Below are 12,745 nucleotides of genomic sequence, written 5' to 3' on the forward strand. Positions count from 1 at the left end.
CTAAAATTCGGACCAATCACTGAATTTTCGCGGACCCGCCGGAAATAATGAAGCTTCGGTTACCGCTGCGCCGCAGCTCGAATGTGGGGAAGCGACGGAAGGTCGGAGTGCTAACGACGTACACGTGACTGTTACAAACGGACGATCTAGGTCCTTACGTCGGTCTGCCGAACGCCATCTTCCACGGGTATCCTGGTTATGGCATCTGTGAACCCGCTCGCGGGTGTTCCCCCTGGAAGTACTGCTGCTATGGGTCCTCCGGGATCAATTGCTGCATCGCAGCCATTACCTCCCCCCCATGGCCCGCCGCATCCCGCCTCGCCGCCGCCCGGCGCCCACCCGCTGGCCGCGGGGGCGGTAGCCCCGGGCGGGGGTCAGTCGATCTGGTCGACCCGCCTTCTTGATCTGCTCAACCTCGTGCGCCATGAGTTCGATGTAATCGGCAACGACGCTGTGCATTTCAAGTCCCAACGCGATGAGATGGAGCACCGAGGTAGGTCCAGAGATCGCTTACCCGACAGTTGCGCAGCAATTCAACGAAGTGGGCCTCATGCAGGACCATGTGTACGAACTAGAGAAACGCCACTTTGAGATCGTCGCGCAGTACGAGGATGAGATTAAACGCCTTCGCGCCCTGCTCGACGCGCGCGGTATCGCCGGCGCGCAGGACGCCCCGGGCGCTCTTTCTGCGCCGCCGAGTATGCCGCCGCGTCCGGCGGGCAGCTCGTCGCGTGGATCATCGCCGAACCGCGGCTACCCTCGACACGATCGCGGTGCGCACCCCGATGCGCTTGCGCCGCTGCCGCCCCGCGCATCGCAGGCGCCCGAAGGCGGCCCTTGGCCCCCCTCGAAGCGCGCAAAAACCAATGGAGCGTACGCGACTCCGCCGAGCGGTGATCTGCGCTCGCGCTTTAAGCGTGAAGAGCGCGAAGGAAAGCGACCAGGTACGTTGACTGGCTAACCTAGCGGGCGCACCCGAGTGGCAGGACGACGAGGAGCCGCATTCCGCGGCCGACGCCGACGCCCCGCCGAAGTCTACGTCAGCTGCGGCCTCCGAAGAGGCCGCATCTGGCGCCGATGCGAGTACTGAGGAGAGCGCCGAAAACGTCCAGCAGCTCAAGAAGGAGGGAAGCGACTGGGTGGCCCTGTACAATCCCAAGGTGCAGCCTTCCCTGGACGTAAACCTTGTGCATACGCTGATCCATGACAGTGTCGTGTGCTGCGTACGTTTTTCGCCCGATGGAAAGTACCTCGCGACGGGATGCAACCGTGCGGCGCAAATTTACGATGCCAAGACCGGAGCCAAGACTTGTGTGCTGCAGGAGGGCTCGTCGGACAACCAAGGCGACCTTTATATCCGCAGTGTGTGCTTCAGCCCCGATGGCAAGTACCTTGCCACCGGAGCCGAGGACAAGCAGATCCGCATCTGGGACATTGCGGAGAAGAAGGTCAAGTCCACGCTCACTGGCCATAAGCAGGAGATTTATTCGCTGGAGTACTCTAAAGATGGCCGGATCCTTGCCAGCGGTTCGGGAGATAAGACGGTGCGCATTTGGGATATGGAAAAAGGCGGCGCGCTGCTCTATGTTCTCTACACCAGCCCTGGCCTGAACTACGGGCCGGGTGTGACGACGATCACACTCAGCCCCGATGGCCGCTTGGTGGCCGTGGGCGCTCTCGACACGTTTGTGCGCCTGTGGGACACCAAGACAGGCAAGCTGCGCTGCCGCCTCAAGGGCCACAAGGACAGCATCTACAGTGTTGCTTTTATGCCGGACGGCCAGACGCTGGTCAGCGGTAGTCTCGACAAGACGCTCAAACTCTGGGATCTGTCGAGCATCATCAAGGCCCTGGACTCGCTCGACGACGAGATCTCCAACTCGTCCATGTGCATTGCGACGTTCACCGGTCACAAGGACTATGTCCTGTCGGTATCGTGCGCGCCCCAGGGCAACTGGATCGCGTCGGGGTCCAAGGACCGCAGCGTCCAGTTCTGGGACCCCAAGACGGGGCAGTCTCAGCTCGTGCTTCAGGGACACAAGAACTCGGTCATTGCGATCAACCTAAGCCAGAGCGGAAATTTGCTTGCGACCGGCAGTGGCGACTTCAAGTACGTGGAATTGACTAACCCAGTGCACGAATTTGGTCGTACGAAAGCACTTGAGTACAGCAGCGTAGATGACGTGGAAGCATTTAGAGATTGTGGCTATGCGTATGGGTTGCGCCGCTCGGGCGTCGGGTCGGGGCTCGTCGACCGGCGGCCATCGTAGCGGCTCGAGGGCCCATCGTAGCGGCTCGAGCGCTCATCGTAGCGGCTCGAGCGCTCATCGTCGTATCGTTCGCGGCGATACCGCTCGCGGTCCGAGCGCTCGTCGTCATAACGGTCGCGGCGGTACCGCTCGTCGTTCCTCGGCCGCCGCTCGTCTGTGTCGCTTCGGCGGTCATCTCTCCGGTCCTCGGCATCCGTGCGCGCGCGCGGCCCCCACCCCGCGTCGCGCTCGCGGCGAGTAACATTTCCGCGCTTGTCGACAAATTCATCGGGCTGGCGGCGGCGGTACGACCCCCGGCTCTCGGCCTCGACCGGCGGCCGTCCGTGGTCAAAGCGGCTTGGCAGCCGCCCCTCGTGCCGCCCTGGCGCATGTGGCGCATTCCGCCGCCGGACCTCTTCCATCATCCCATCAGTCTCTGACCGTTTTTGTTGCATCTCGCGCTTCTTCTCCTCGACAAACGCCCGCGGAATACCGCCCACCGAGTCCTGCGCCGAGAGCAGCAAGGACCATAGCTCGGCCATGAACGGCCTAGCCTTTTTCTCGAGGAACCCCGTGATGGCGATCTGCATCTGGCGGGGATCCGGAAAGGTCTCGTTCTCGAGGAGCCCCGAGATGAACTCGACCAGCACGTCGTCTTCAAAGCCGAGCAGGAGCTCGACGCGCTCTGCGATCCACGGGCGCATCACCTCCATGCTCACTTTCGACGTGTCGACCTTTTGGTCAAAGTTTTCGGGAAATTTGGTCGACTTGAGCAGCGCGCTCTCCTTGTTCTTGAAGCGCACGTCCTCCGCGACCGACACCCCCCGGAAGCCATCGACCATGATGTGGAGGGAGTCAAAGACCACGTGGAGGGCCCGGCTTTTGTTCGCTTGCACGCACCACTTTTTACGGCATGCCTGGGGTGAACTCGATCAAGCTACTGACTGGCAACAGCCACCCCGAGCTCGCGCACCTTGTGTCTGCGCGGTATGTATGTCTATGCTAATTCAGACTCGGCGTTCCGGTCACCGAGTGCGTTTGTCGCAAGTTTGCGGACCAGTCGATCGACGTCCGCATCGGCTCCTCGGTCCGTGACCAGGATGTCTTTGTGATTCAGTCGGGTTACTCGCCGTTCGTGGATGTGAATGACAGCCTGATGGAGCTGCTGATTATCTTGTCGGCATGCAAGACGGCATCGGCGCGCCGCATCACGGCCGTCATTCCGTCCTTCCCTTACTCGCGCCAGAACAAAAAGGACAAGAGCCGCGCGCCGATCACTGCCAAAATGGTCGCAAACATGATCACAGCCGCGGGTGCGGAGCACGTCATCACAGTCGACCTGCACGCGAGTCAGATTCAGGGGTTCTTTGACATCCCGGTCGACAACCTCACCTGCGAGCCGTCCATCGCTCGCTGGATCCGGAGTAACGTCGACGACTGGCGCGACGCCATTATCGTGTCGCCCGATGCGGGCGGTGCAAAGCGGTGCGTTTCTTGTCTTACCCAGTGCCACGTCGCTTGCGGATGTGCTCGGCATCGACTTTGCGCTCATCAACCGCAACCGCCGCCGCGAGCAGGCCCGGCGGCAACGCGCCGCCTCGCTCGAGCAGGGCAACGCTGACCTCTCAGCGTCGCAGCTGAGCAACTTCTCGGAAGTGGCGAACGGCGTGCACTCGCTGAGCGAGAGCGGCGAATGGTTCATTACCGAAGAGAGTGGCCGCCGGCTGCGCAGCGGCGGCCACCGCCGCACGAACACTGGCGTGGATAGCGACGCGGGCGTGTCGGAGGACGAGAACGACTCCAAGATGGAGGTGCTGGTCGGCGAGGTCGCCGGCCGGACGGCGATCCTCATTGACGACATGATCGATACCGGCCGCACGCTCGCGCTTGCCTCCAAGACGCTCGAGGCAGCGGGCGTGAAGCGCGTCTATGCCGTGATCTCGCACGGCCTGCTGTCCGGCCGCGCGATGGACCTGATCAAGCGGTTGAACCTCGAGAGGCTGATTGTCACCAACACGATCAGCAACCAGGACAAGGCACGCAACAGCAACGACAAGCTGCAGATCCTCGACATGTCGGCCGTTATCGCCGAGACGATCCGCCGCTCGCACCACGGCGAGAGCATTTCTACCATGTTCCGCCAGGATGCTGAGATGATGTTTTAGACATAGACTACAGTGCGTCGAAGAACTCTGCATCGAATTCCTCCTGGGGCAGCTTGCCTTGCTTGAGCTTCTTGGCAGCACGCTCCTCGGCGCCCCAGTCGTCCTCGCTCTCGGGCTCGGCAGGGGCGGCCTCGGCCTCGGCCTGCTCGTGCAGCCAGCGGCGCTTGCGCTCCTTCTTTTCGCGACGCACGTCGCGGTTCTCGCGCCGCCGCTTTTGCTCGCTCCAGGCCTCGGCCTTGGGAGCTTTCGGCGCCGCTTTTGGCGCGGGCTCGGCGTCCTGGCGCTCGAGAGCGGCGAGACGCTGCGTCTCGCGCTGCTTGTCGGCATACGCAAAAGTGCGGAGCTGGGTCAGCGGCAATACGTACATCCGGCAGTTCGTCTGCAAAAAGCGACTTTTTGCCCTCGTTGTGCTGCCGCCAGCGCGAAATCTCGGGCATTCGCGGCAGGTTCAGCAGCGCAAATTCGCAGCCCATGTGGTCGAGCGGGAGGTCGCTCAGACGGAAGATGTAGTTCACCTCGTGCTTCGAGTAGGCCTTGACCCAGCTGACAAATGCACGCATTCCGAGCTCGTACAACGCACGGTCCTGGCGCACGGTCGCACGCAGCGCCGACTCGAGCTCGCGTGCGTCCTCATCGAGCTCCGGCTCGGGGCCGGGCGATGGCACGTCGCCGGCGAGCAGGTAGGGGTATGGACGCAGCGGAAGCTGCTTCACGTGCAGGTATTCTGGGTGAGCCTCGCGACGTACCAATGTAGCCTTCTTCGCGCCCCTCGTGCAGCATCACGATCGCACGTCCGCTGCGACCCGCGCGCGCCGTACGTCCGCAGCGGTGCGAAAAGACCTTGGGATCGCTCGGTGGGTCGTACTGGACGACGACGTCCACGTCCGGCAGATCCAGTCCACGCGCCGCAACGTCCGTGCAGAGCAGCACACTGAGGCGTGCGTCGGTCGCGCCGGCGACGTCGCCGCCGCCCTGGCTGTTCGCGTGCGTAAATGCTTGAAAGGTCGCCGTGCGCCGCTTAGTTGTCTGCTTGCCATGCAGTGAAAAGAACTGCATGCCGGCCGTCCAGCGGTCCTTCTGCTTGCTCTGGCGCGCGAGAAGCGAGAAGAAATAGTTGACTTGCGCGCAGGTAGCAAAGTACACGATGCACTTGTGTGCGCCCCGCTCCGCCTCGTAGTGCAGCAGGCGCAGGAGCTGTGCAAATTTGTTTTCCGGGCGCGAGATGTGCGAAAAGCTCTGGAGCGTCGCCGGCATGCGAATGTCCTTGGTCGACCCCTTTTGCTTTGCCTCGACCTTGACCACTACACGCACAGGGTTGCGCAGCCCCACACGCACGAGCTCGGTGAGCGCCTCGGTCATGGTCGCGCTGAACAGGCCGGTGCGGCGCTGCTTCGGAAGGTAGTTGAGTAGGGCACGGATGGGCTGCGTAAAGCCGAGATCGAGCAAGCGGTCCGCCTCGTCCATCACGAGCACGTCGAGCTCGCTGGTGCGCACACCCGGCTTTTTCAGCAGCTCTTCCATGCGCCCCGGCGTGCCGACAAGAATGTCGGGTCCCTCTTCGCGGAAGCGGCGGTAGTCTTCAGCCGGCACGACACTCGTGCCGCCGATGCACAACTGCACACCGCCCACGCGCTTTGTCCGCGGTGCCTCGTCCTCCTCGCCGCGCACCTCGGCGTCCGGCTGGGCGTCCAGAAACGTCTGAAAGACGCTCGCGATCTGCTCGGCGAGCTCGCGTGTGGGGCACACGACGACCGCACCGAGCTCGTGCTTTCGCAGCACACTTTCTCTCCGCTGCAGAATCTCGAGAATGGGTATAACAAACGCGAGCGTCTTGCCCGAGCCCGTCACGGCCTCCGCGACGACGTCCTTGTGCGTAAGAAACAGCGGAATCGACGCGGCCTGCACCGGCGTCATCTGGCGAAAGTCCATTTCTTTCAGCATGTCCAGTCTGTGTGAGCTGCTTCACATACATCCACGGGCTCAGGGCCGGGCGCACCGAGGCCCACGGCCCCGCCGCCATTGCCACGCTGCTCGCCATGGTAGACTTTTTTGCCTCCACAGAGAAAATTGCAATATTCTTGGGCCGTGACCTGCGCATGGGCCCGCTGTTCGACGTATGCCTCCGTTTGCAAACTCCCCGCTGAAGCGTAGCGAAAGCATGAAGCAGCCGCAGACGCCGAGTGGCAAGCAGAAACTAAATCGACACGAGATAGCGCGCCTAGCGTCGATCCAGGACGACGGCACGCCGCTCTCGGATACCGAAGGTTTGGCGAACGGAGATGGCGTGGCAAACCCCGCACAGGACGCGGAGCAGACCCGCGGGCGCCGCCGCGCCGTGTCGGGTCCCCAAGGCATGCTGCGCTCCAGCTCGACCACCATTACACCGTTAGAGGTGCCAAAGGGCAAAATGGAGCCGCCGCGGACCGGCGACACGGAGAATAAGCCGAGCATGGAGCTGGCGCGCGTGCCGAGTGCAACGCAGGACGGTCAGACGCGTCCTGCGCCCGCGCTTACGAACCTAAATGCACTCCCTACGTCCCTTGGCTCGACGGATCCGTCATCTGTGCGCCGTTCGTCGACCATTGCCACCGATGTGCCCCGGCTGAATACGACGCAGCTCGATGGTCCGCCCGGCGAGGACGCCCACGACGAGGCAGAGACGATCACGAGCAACCCCGCGACCGGCGCGTACCGCGACCTGACGACGGGTGCCGTGGTCGAGACGGACAATGACGGCAACCAGGCCGAACCGACGACGCATCCCAATATTCGCTCGACCGACGGAAACCCCGGGAGCACCGCGACGAGCCCCATGATCGGCGGCTCATCCGAACTGGAAATGCCCGGGCTCGAGGCCGCGGCCGAGTTTCTGTCGCACGACCGCAAGCTGACGCGTGTCGCGACGGTCGACGGCACGGAGCACGCGCCCGGGCACGAGCGCGGCCAGTTCCTTCCCGGCGGCCCCCACGACGAGGACGGGGCCGGGGACGGGTGGCAGGATAATCCCCCAGTGACGGGTTTTGCGGTCGCGAGCTCGAAGCGCAACGCCGACTTCCACGCGCTTTTCCCGAGCGTGCCTGAGGACGACTTTTTAATTGAGAACTACGGTTGTGCGATTTCGCGCGACCTGCTCATCCAAGGACGCATGTACGTCAGTGAGGCGCACGTCTGCTTCTACTCGAGCATTTTTGGGTGGGTCACGTCGATTGTCGTGCCCTTTTCCGAAATTATCTCGATCGAGAAGCGGAACACGGCGTACCTGATCCCGAATGCGATCCAGCTCAAGACGCTGCAGAACAAGTACCTGTTCAGCTCGCTCGTTACGCGCGACCTGACGTACAGCATGCTCGTCAACATCTGGCGCCTCTCGCAGCCGAGCGCCACGACGCAAGAGCACGCCGTCGCGACCGACGCTGCGAGCGAGGCGCAGAGCGACGAGGAGCAGGAAAAGAGCAAGGACAGTATATGCACCTCCAAGGCGCTGTCGAAACGTGAGCGCCTGCGCAAGCGCCTCGCCGTCGCGCGCCACCAAGCCAAGAAAGGCGACAATAGCAGCGTGGATGGCCACGACGGTGCAAGCGGCACGGCCGCCTCCGCCTCGATGGATGCAGACCAGGACGCGGACACGGAGAGCAGCAGCGAGGACGAGGGCGAGGGCGCCACCGACAAGGTGCACGAGCCCACGCAGTGTAACTGCGACAAGGACAAGCTGCATCTGGGCAACATTGTGCTGGACGAGGCCTTCCCTGCGACCGTGCGCCAGTTGTTTGACCTGCTCTTTACCACGGACTTTATCGCGACGTTCCTCACGGACAACCAGCATCTGAACGAGCTGCAGATTGGCGAGTGGGAAGACGAGAACCTGAGCAGCAAAGAGGTGACGGCGGCGCGCAAAGTGTCGTATATCAAGCCGCTCAACGGCCCGATCGGCCCGAAGCAGACCAGGTGTGACATTGTCGAGGAGCAACTGCACATTGACTTTGACGACTACTGCACGACCATGACCACTACGCGCACGCCCGACGTCCCGAACGGCTCGAGCTTCGCGGTAAAGACGCGCACCTGCTTTACATGGGCCGAGAACAACCAGACCAAGCTCTACGTCACCTGCGCGGTCGAGTGGACGGGCCGCTCCATGATCCGCGGCATTATTGACAAGGCCTCGATCGAGGGCCAGAAGCAGTACTACCAGGACCTCTCAACGGCGCTGCGCAAGCACATCGAGGAGCACCCGGATCAGTATGCGCGCACGCTGCCCAAGCCGAACCAGAGCAGCACGCCACGCCAGTCCGTGGCGTCGGTCATGTCGGCCGCCAAGCAGGTGCCGGTGAGCCCGACATCCTCGCTGCGCTCGCCTCAGGTCGCGGAGGAGAAGCCGAGCGAGCCGGCAAGCCTCTGGGATACGGTGTACGACACGACCATGTCGTTCTCCGAGGCGCTCAACACGCGCCCGACTGTGCTCCTGCTCGGTACGCTGATCGTGCTCCTGCTCCTCTCGCACGTCGTGCTCTTCTTCCGGGGCTCGCCAGGCGTGTCCAGAGACCCCAGCTACCCCCACCACCTCTTGTCACCCCTCGCCGCGAAGCAACAGCAGCCGTTTACGCTGCGGCACGCGTCGGTGATGATCGAAGACGAGGTGCAGCAGGCGCTCGACGCGCTCGCACACTCGCGGCGCCTTACCGAGGCGCTCGAGCAGGAAATCCAGGTGCTCCGCGAGACGATCCAGGCACAGACGCGCCAGCACCGCGACAAAATTGACGGGTCCCCACCGTAGTATATATCAAGGACGCTTAGGAAAGTGCTTGGCGAGTACCGCTTGGGCGCGCGCACGGCGCGCCTCGGCGGCTGCGGCGCGCTTCGCGCCTTCGGTGAGCGGCGCAGGCGCCGTGCAGCCGTGCGCCACCGCCGAGCGGTGGCTGGGGCAAAACAGGCCGTGGCAGCGCTCGCACCGCGGCGCATTGTGCGTCACGGCATGCGCGCCGGCGACGGCCAGCGTCGGCTTCTGGCACTGCGCTTTTTGGCACACGACGCGCGTCTCGTGCGAGGCGTCGGCGCGCTCGCGCTTTTCGTGGGAAGCGGTGCACGCATGCGCAGACGGCTGAGCGTGCGCCTCGCAGAACGGCGCCTGGCACCCCGGGCACGCTAGCGGCAAAAAGGTCAGCTGGCGGCACGCCGGCCAGGTGCAGTGCACGCCGTCCACCAGCGACATGGTGGAGGAATTCGCCCAATTTCCCCATCTCCACCACGATGTGGATCGCTCGGGCGGCGGTGATGGCGGGTGCGCTGAGCGCGCTCCCCGTCTCGGCGCAGTTCTTCCAGCAGATGTTTACCCAAGGCAACGCCTTCCAGAGTCACGAGCAAGAGGCGCATAGCGTCGGCGATGCGTCCTGGTTCCACGAGCGGGTGCGACAAGGTAGGTGCGGCGACTGACGCAGCGCGGTGTACCGAGCACCTCTGCAGCGACACGCTCGCGTGCGTTTCCGAGCCGAACGAGTGCCCGTGTCCCTTTGCGGAGCAGACACGGTGCGTCCTCGGCGACGGCTACGTCTGCACACAGACCGCGGACTGTGCAGTGGTCGAGAATTTGTACCGGCACCCCTAGCGCTATGCGCGTGCCACTACGGTATATAGCTACACCAGTGCGTCCATGCGCACAAATACATTGAGAACACCAGCGATGACCTCGAATGCCGACTCGCTGCTGCTCTGCTCCAGCTCGCGGCGCATGGCCAGGACGAGGTCCGCGTCGCCCGCGCCGATCTTGTGCTTGGTCTTTTTCTTGGGCGCACTTGCGCTGGAGAAAGATGTGGCGGTGCCGCGCCCCGGCAGGCCGCCGCCCGGCGTGTCTGGCGCCATGGGCCACTGGCCAAACGACACGAGGAGCGACACGACGCGCTGGAATGCCTCCTCGTGTGTTTCGGAAGGGAGATGAGCGAGGGTGTTGTCGAGCACATTGCCGCAGTACGCACAGCATACCATACACAGCGTGCGTGTAATGCGCAGTGCAATCTGGCCTTTTTCTTCCTTGTAGTACTCGTCGGGGTGCACGCTCTGCGACTTGGAGGTGATCATGGCGTACAGGCGTCGCAGTACCGCATCCTTCAAAGAGGGGTCCGCGACGGGGTGCGTCGGCATGTCAAACAGCAAAAAGTTGCGCTTCTCGGTGCGCAGCACCCCCTTATCGACGAGCCCTTTTGCGAGGCGCTCACGTACTTGCTTCAGTTGCAAGTTGAGCTTCATTACGTTCCATGTTTCCCCTGCGTCAGAAACGTCACGTACCGCTCAGTAGGTCCATCCACTCGGCAATCCCTGCGGGGGGGCTGCTCTTGATCATGCGCAGCGTCTCGTCGAGCAGCGGCTCGCCGGTATTTTTTGCGTCGCGCACTTCTACAAGCCGGTCTGCCACCTCGAAGCGCTTCTGCTCGCCGTTGCGTGCGACTGCAATACGGCCACGCAGCGCGAGCTCCATCAGAATCGCGCCGCGCAACGTGTACGAGATATTATCGTTCCAGAACGAGAGGTAGCCCTGGCGGTCTTTGAGGCCAAGCAGCAGCACCTCCTCCATCAGCGTCAGGCGGGGGTGCGACAGCATCTCGCGCTCGTCGCCCACGTCCCGGGGGTCGTATGCGTAGCGCTGCCCCGAGCGTGTGTCGATCGCAGCAATCGAGCCGCTGCCGGCGCTCCGCTCGACAATGCCGTCCTTGACGCGCTGCGCGCTGCGCCCACGCACCACGTCATCCTCGTCATCCGAAGCATACGGCGTCCCTGTCCGCGCTTCACCACCCGGCGCCCGGCGCCGCTGCAGTCCCGACGCGGCGGACATGGCTCGAGAGGATCCGCGCAATCCCACGTGGGTCTCCACATGGCCAGGCATTGACCACCATGACAGTGCAGCCGATCCAAGCGCCCCTCTCGCCGTTCAACGTCTTTTGGCTTTTGCATGTGGTGATAGAGATGCCGCTCGGCATCCTGGCCTTCCTTGCGCCGCAGGAGCTTCCTCTGTACGAGATCACGCCGACGGTCGTGTACCTCGCTCGCGTACGTAACCCGTCTCACCCAGTCACTGGGCGCACTGCTCATTGCGTCGAGCGTCAGCTCGCTGCTCGTGTTTGCGCTCCCGGATTTCCTGCCGGGAAAGCGTGCATTCGCCGTACAGCTCCTGCTCTTCCACGCGGTGATCTCGGCGGTGGCCTTCCAGCTCGATCCCCGCGTGGTGCGCGTGTCGCTGCCGGCGTTCGTCACGGACAATTTGCCGGTGGACGAGATTCTGGAAAAGGTGCCAGTGACTTATATTATCGGCACGATCCACGGCCTGCTGTCGTTGCTGATCACGGTCTGGTACGTCCCGCGGCTAACACAGGTGGCAAGCCACCATCCCCTTGGTCAAGGGCGCCGCCCAAATGGCGCACGCCAAGTCGGCGTGAGCATCACGTGAGTGGCCCCTGCGCCGCCACCATGACGCTCGCGGAGCGCCTCGAGGTCTCGTTTGCGCGGGAAGTTGATAGTTTATTGGATGCAGTTGCGTTGGTTCTGGATGGGATTGCATTAGAACGTGGCTGGGAGAAGGAATCGGAAAAGGGCCTGGAGGATACGTGCTGGAAGCGTGGCTACACCGCGTCCGAGAAGCGCATTGACACCGCCGTCGTGCGCCAGGAGGGGCACGCCGTAGTCCTCGGCACGGCGAAGGAGGTACGTGTCTTTTCTAATGCAGAACAATGTGCAGCGCGACATGTGCGCGTACTGGGAAGTCCCGCTGGACACTTGCTTTGGGGACACCGCCGCGTTGCCACTCACCTCGGGCGCCGTGCAGCGCTGGCTCAAGTCCGAGCCCCGGCTCGTGCAGGGCCTCTCGGATCTCTTGGACGAGATCACCGCCGAGGTGCACGAGGAAAAAGAGGCAAAGGATGTGCAGACGGCGCGTGCGCCGCGCGCGAGTCCGCGCATGACACACGATACGGATGCGCCGCCGCACCCGCCGCCCACGTCGAATCCGCTGCAGATTGGCGACGCGGACCGCGACCCCCTCGCTGCGAGCGGCCACCGCCCGTTTATGGGCGGCTTTGCACCCCCGCCCGTCTTTGGCCCCCGCGGCGACGGGATGCTGGTCGGCCCCGGCCACCCCATGTTTCATGCGCCGCCGCGGCCGCCGCCGCGCGGCCCGTGGGGCGGCGACGGCTTCCTGCCGCCGGGCGCTGTGCCGCCCGGCGCGCGCTTCGACCCGGTGGGGCCGTTTGGCCGCCCGCCGCCTCCGCCGGGCGCCTTCCGTGGCAACCCCGACTGGGACGATCTCCCCCCGCCTGGTGGCCCCGGGTCGATGTACCTGTGATCATA

At 63.7% G+C, this 12,745-nt stretch overlaps 10 protein-coding genes across 10 annotated transcripts; 6 read left to right on the forward strand and 4 right to left on the reverse strand.

Moving 5' to 3' along the window:
* Positions 1–550: 550 nt before the first annotated feature.
* TUP1 (general transcription repressor) lies at positions 551–2,164 on the forward strand (the record flags this gene model as incomplete). The annotated part of the gene is made up of 3 exons (XM_060265743.1): positions 551–944; positions 967–2,110; positions 2,158–2,164. 3 exons carry the CDS (start codon positions 551–553, stop codon positions 2,162–2,164), a joined length of 1,545 nt encoding a protein of 514 aa, XP_060121726.1.
* A 42-nt stretch (positions 2,165–2,206) lies between these two features.
* MJAP1_001794 (uncharacterized protein) lies at positions 2,207–3,091 on the reverse strand (the record flags this gene model as incomplete). Its single annotated transcript, XM_060265744.1, has 1 exon — positions 2,207–3,091. One exon carries the CDS (start codon positions 3,089–3,091, stop codon positions 2,207–2,209), a length of 885 nt encoding a protein of 294 aa, XP_060121727.1.
* Positions 3,092–3,162: 71 nt separating this feature from the next.
* Positions 3,163–4,414, forward strand: MJAP1_001795 (ribose-phosphate diphosphokinase; the record flags this gene model as incomplete). Its single annotated transcript, XM_060265745.1, has 3 exons — positions 3,163–3,236; positions 3,261–3,734; positions 3,757–4,414. 3 exons carry the CDS (start codon positions 3,163–3,165, stop codon positions 4,412–4,414), a joined length of 1,206 nt encoding a protein of 401 aa, XP_060121728.1.
* Positions 4,415–4,421: 7 nt separating this feature from the next.
* Positions 4,422–6,452, reverse strand: SPB4 (RNA helicase; the record flags this gene model as incomplete). Its single annotated transcript, XM_060265746.1, has 4 exons — positions 4,422–4,757; positions 4,780–5,138; positions 5,161–6,362; positions 6,385–6,452. 4 exons carry the CDS (start codon positions 6,450–6,452, stop codon positions 4,422–4,424), a joined length of 1,965 nt encoding a protein of 654 aa, XP_060121729.1.
* Positions 6,453–6,530: 78 nt separating this feature from the next.
* Positions 6,531–9,188, forward strand: MJAP1_001797 (uncharacterized protein; the record flags this gene model as incomplete). The annotated part of the gene is made up of 1 exon (XM_060265747.1): positions 6,531–9,188. One exon carries the CDS (start codon positions 6,531–6,533, stop codon positions 9,186–9,188), a length of 2,658 nt encoding a protein of 885 aa, XP_060121730.1.
* Positions 9,189–9,194: 6 nt separating this feature from the next.
* On the reverse strand, positions 9,195–9,623 carry MJAP1_001798 (uncharacterized protein; the record flags this gene model as incomplete). The annotated part of the gene is made up of 1 exon (XM_060265748.1): positions 9,195–9,623. The coding sequence occupies one exon, from the start codon at positions 9,621–9,623 to the stop codon at positions 9,195–9,197; it is 429 nt and encodes a 142-aa protein (XP_060121731.1).
* A 38-nt stretch (positions 9,624–9,661) lies between these two features.
* LCL2 (Long chronological lifespan protein 2) lies at positions 9,662–10,016 on the forward strand (the record flags this gene model as incomplete). Its single annotated transcript, XM_060265749.1, has 2 exons — positions 9,662–9,827; positions 9,850–10,016. 2 exons carry the CDS (start codon positions 9,662–9,664, stop codon positions 10,014–10,016), a joined length of 333 nt encoding a protein of 110 aa, XP_060121732.1.
* A 29-nt stretch (positions 10,017–10,045) lies between these two features.
* On the reverse strand, positions 10,046–11,237 carry MJAP1_001800 (uncharacterized protein; the record flags this gene model as incomplete). Its single annotated transcript, XM_060265750.1, has 2 exons — positions 10,046–10,671; positions 10,694–11,237. The coding sequence occupies 2 exons, from the start codon at positions 11,235–11,237 to the stop codon at positions 10,046–10,048; spliced, it is 1,170 nt and encodes a 389-aa protein (XP_060121733.1).
* Positions 11,238–11,296: 59 nt separating this feature from the next.
* Positions 11,297–11,838, forward strand: MJAP1_001801 (uncharacterized protein; the record flags this gene model as incomplete). The annotated part of the gene is made up of 3 exons (XM_060265751.1): positions 11,297–11,452; positions 11,475–11,752; positions 11,775–11,838. The coding sequence occupies 3 exons, from the start codon at positions 11,297–11,299 to the stop codon at positions 11,836–11,838; spliced, it is 498 nt and encodes a 165-aa protein (XP_060121734.1).
* Positions 11,839–11,869: 31 nt separating this feature from the next.
* MJAP1_001802 (uncharacterized protein) lies at positions 11,870–12,740 on the forward strand (the record flags this gene model as incomplete). Its single annotated transcript, XM_060265752.1, has 2 exons — positions 11,870–12,103; positions 12,126–12,740. The coding sequence occupies 2 exons, from the start codon at positions 11,870–11,872 to the stop codon at positions 12,738–12,740; spliced, it is 849 nt and encodes a 282-aa protein (XP_060121735.1).
* Between the last annotated feature and the right edge of the window lie 5 nt (positions 12,741–12,745).

This window comes from Malassezia japonica, chromosome 2 (genome assembly GCF_029542785.1).
Source record: "Malassezia japonica chromosome 2, complete sequence".
Lineage (NCBI taxonomy): Eukaryota > Fungi > Basidiomycota > Malasseziomycetes > Malasseziales > Malasseziaceae > Malassezia > Malassezia japonica.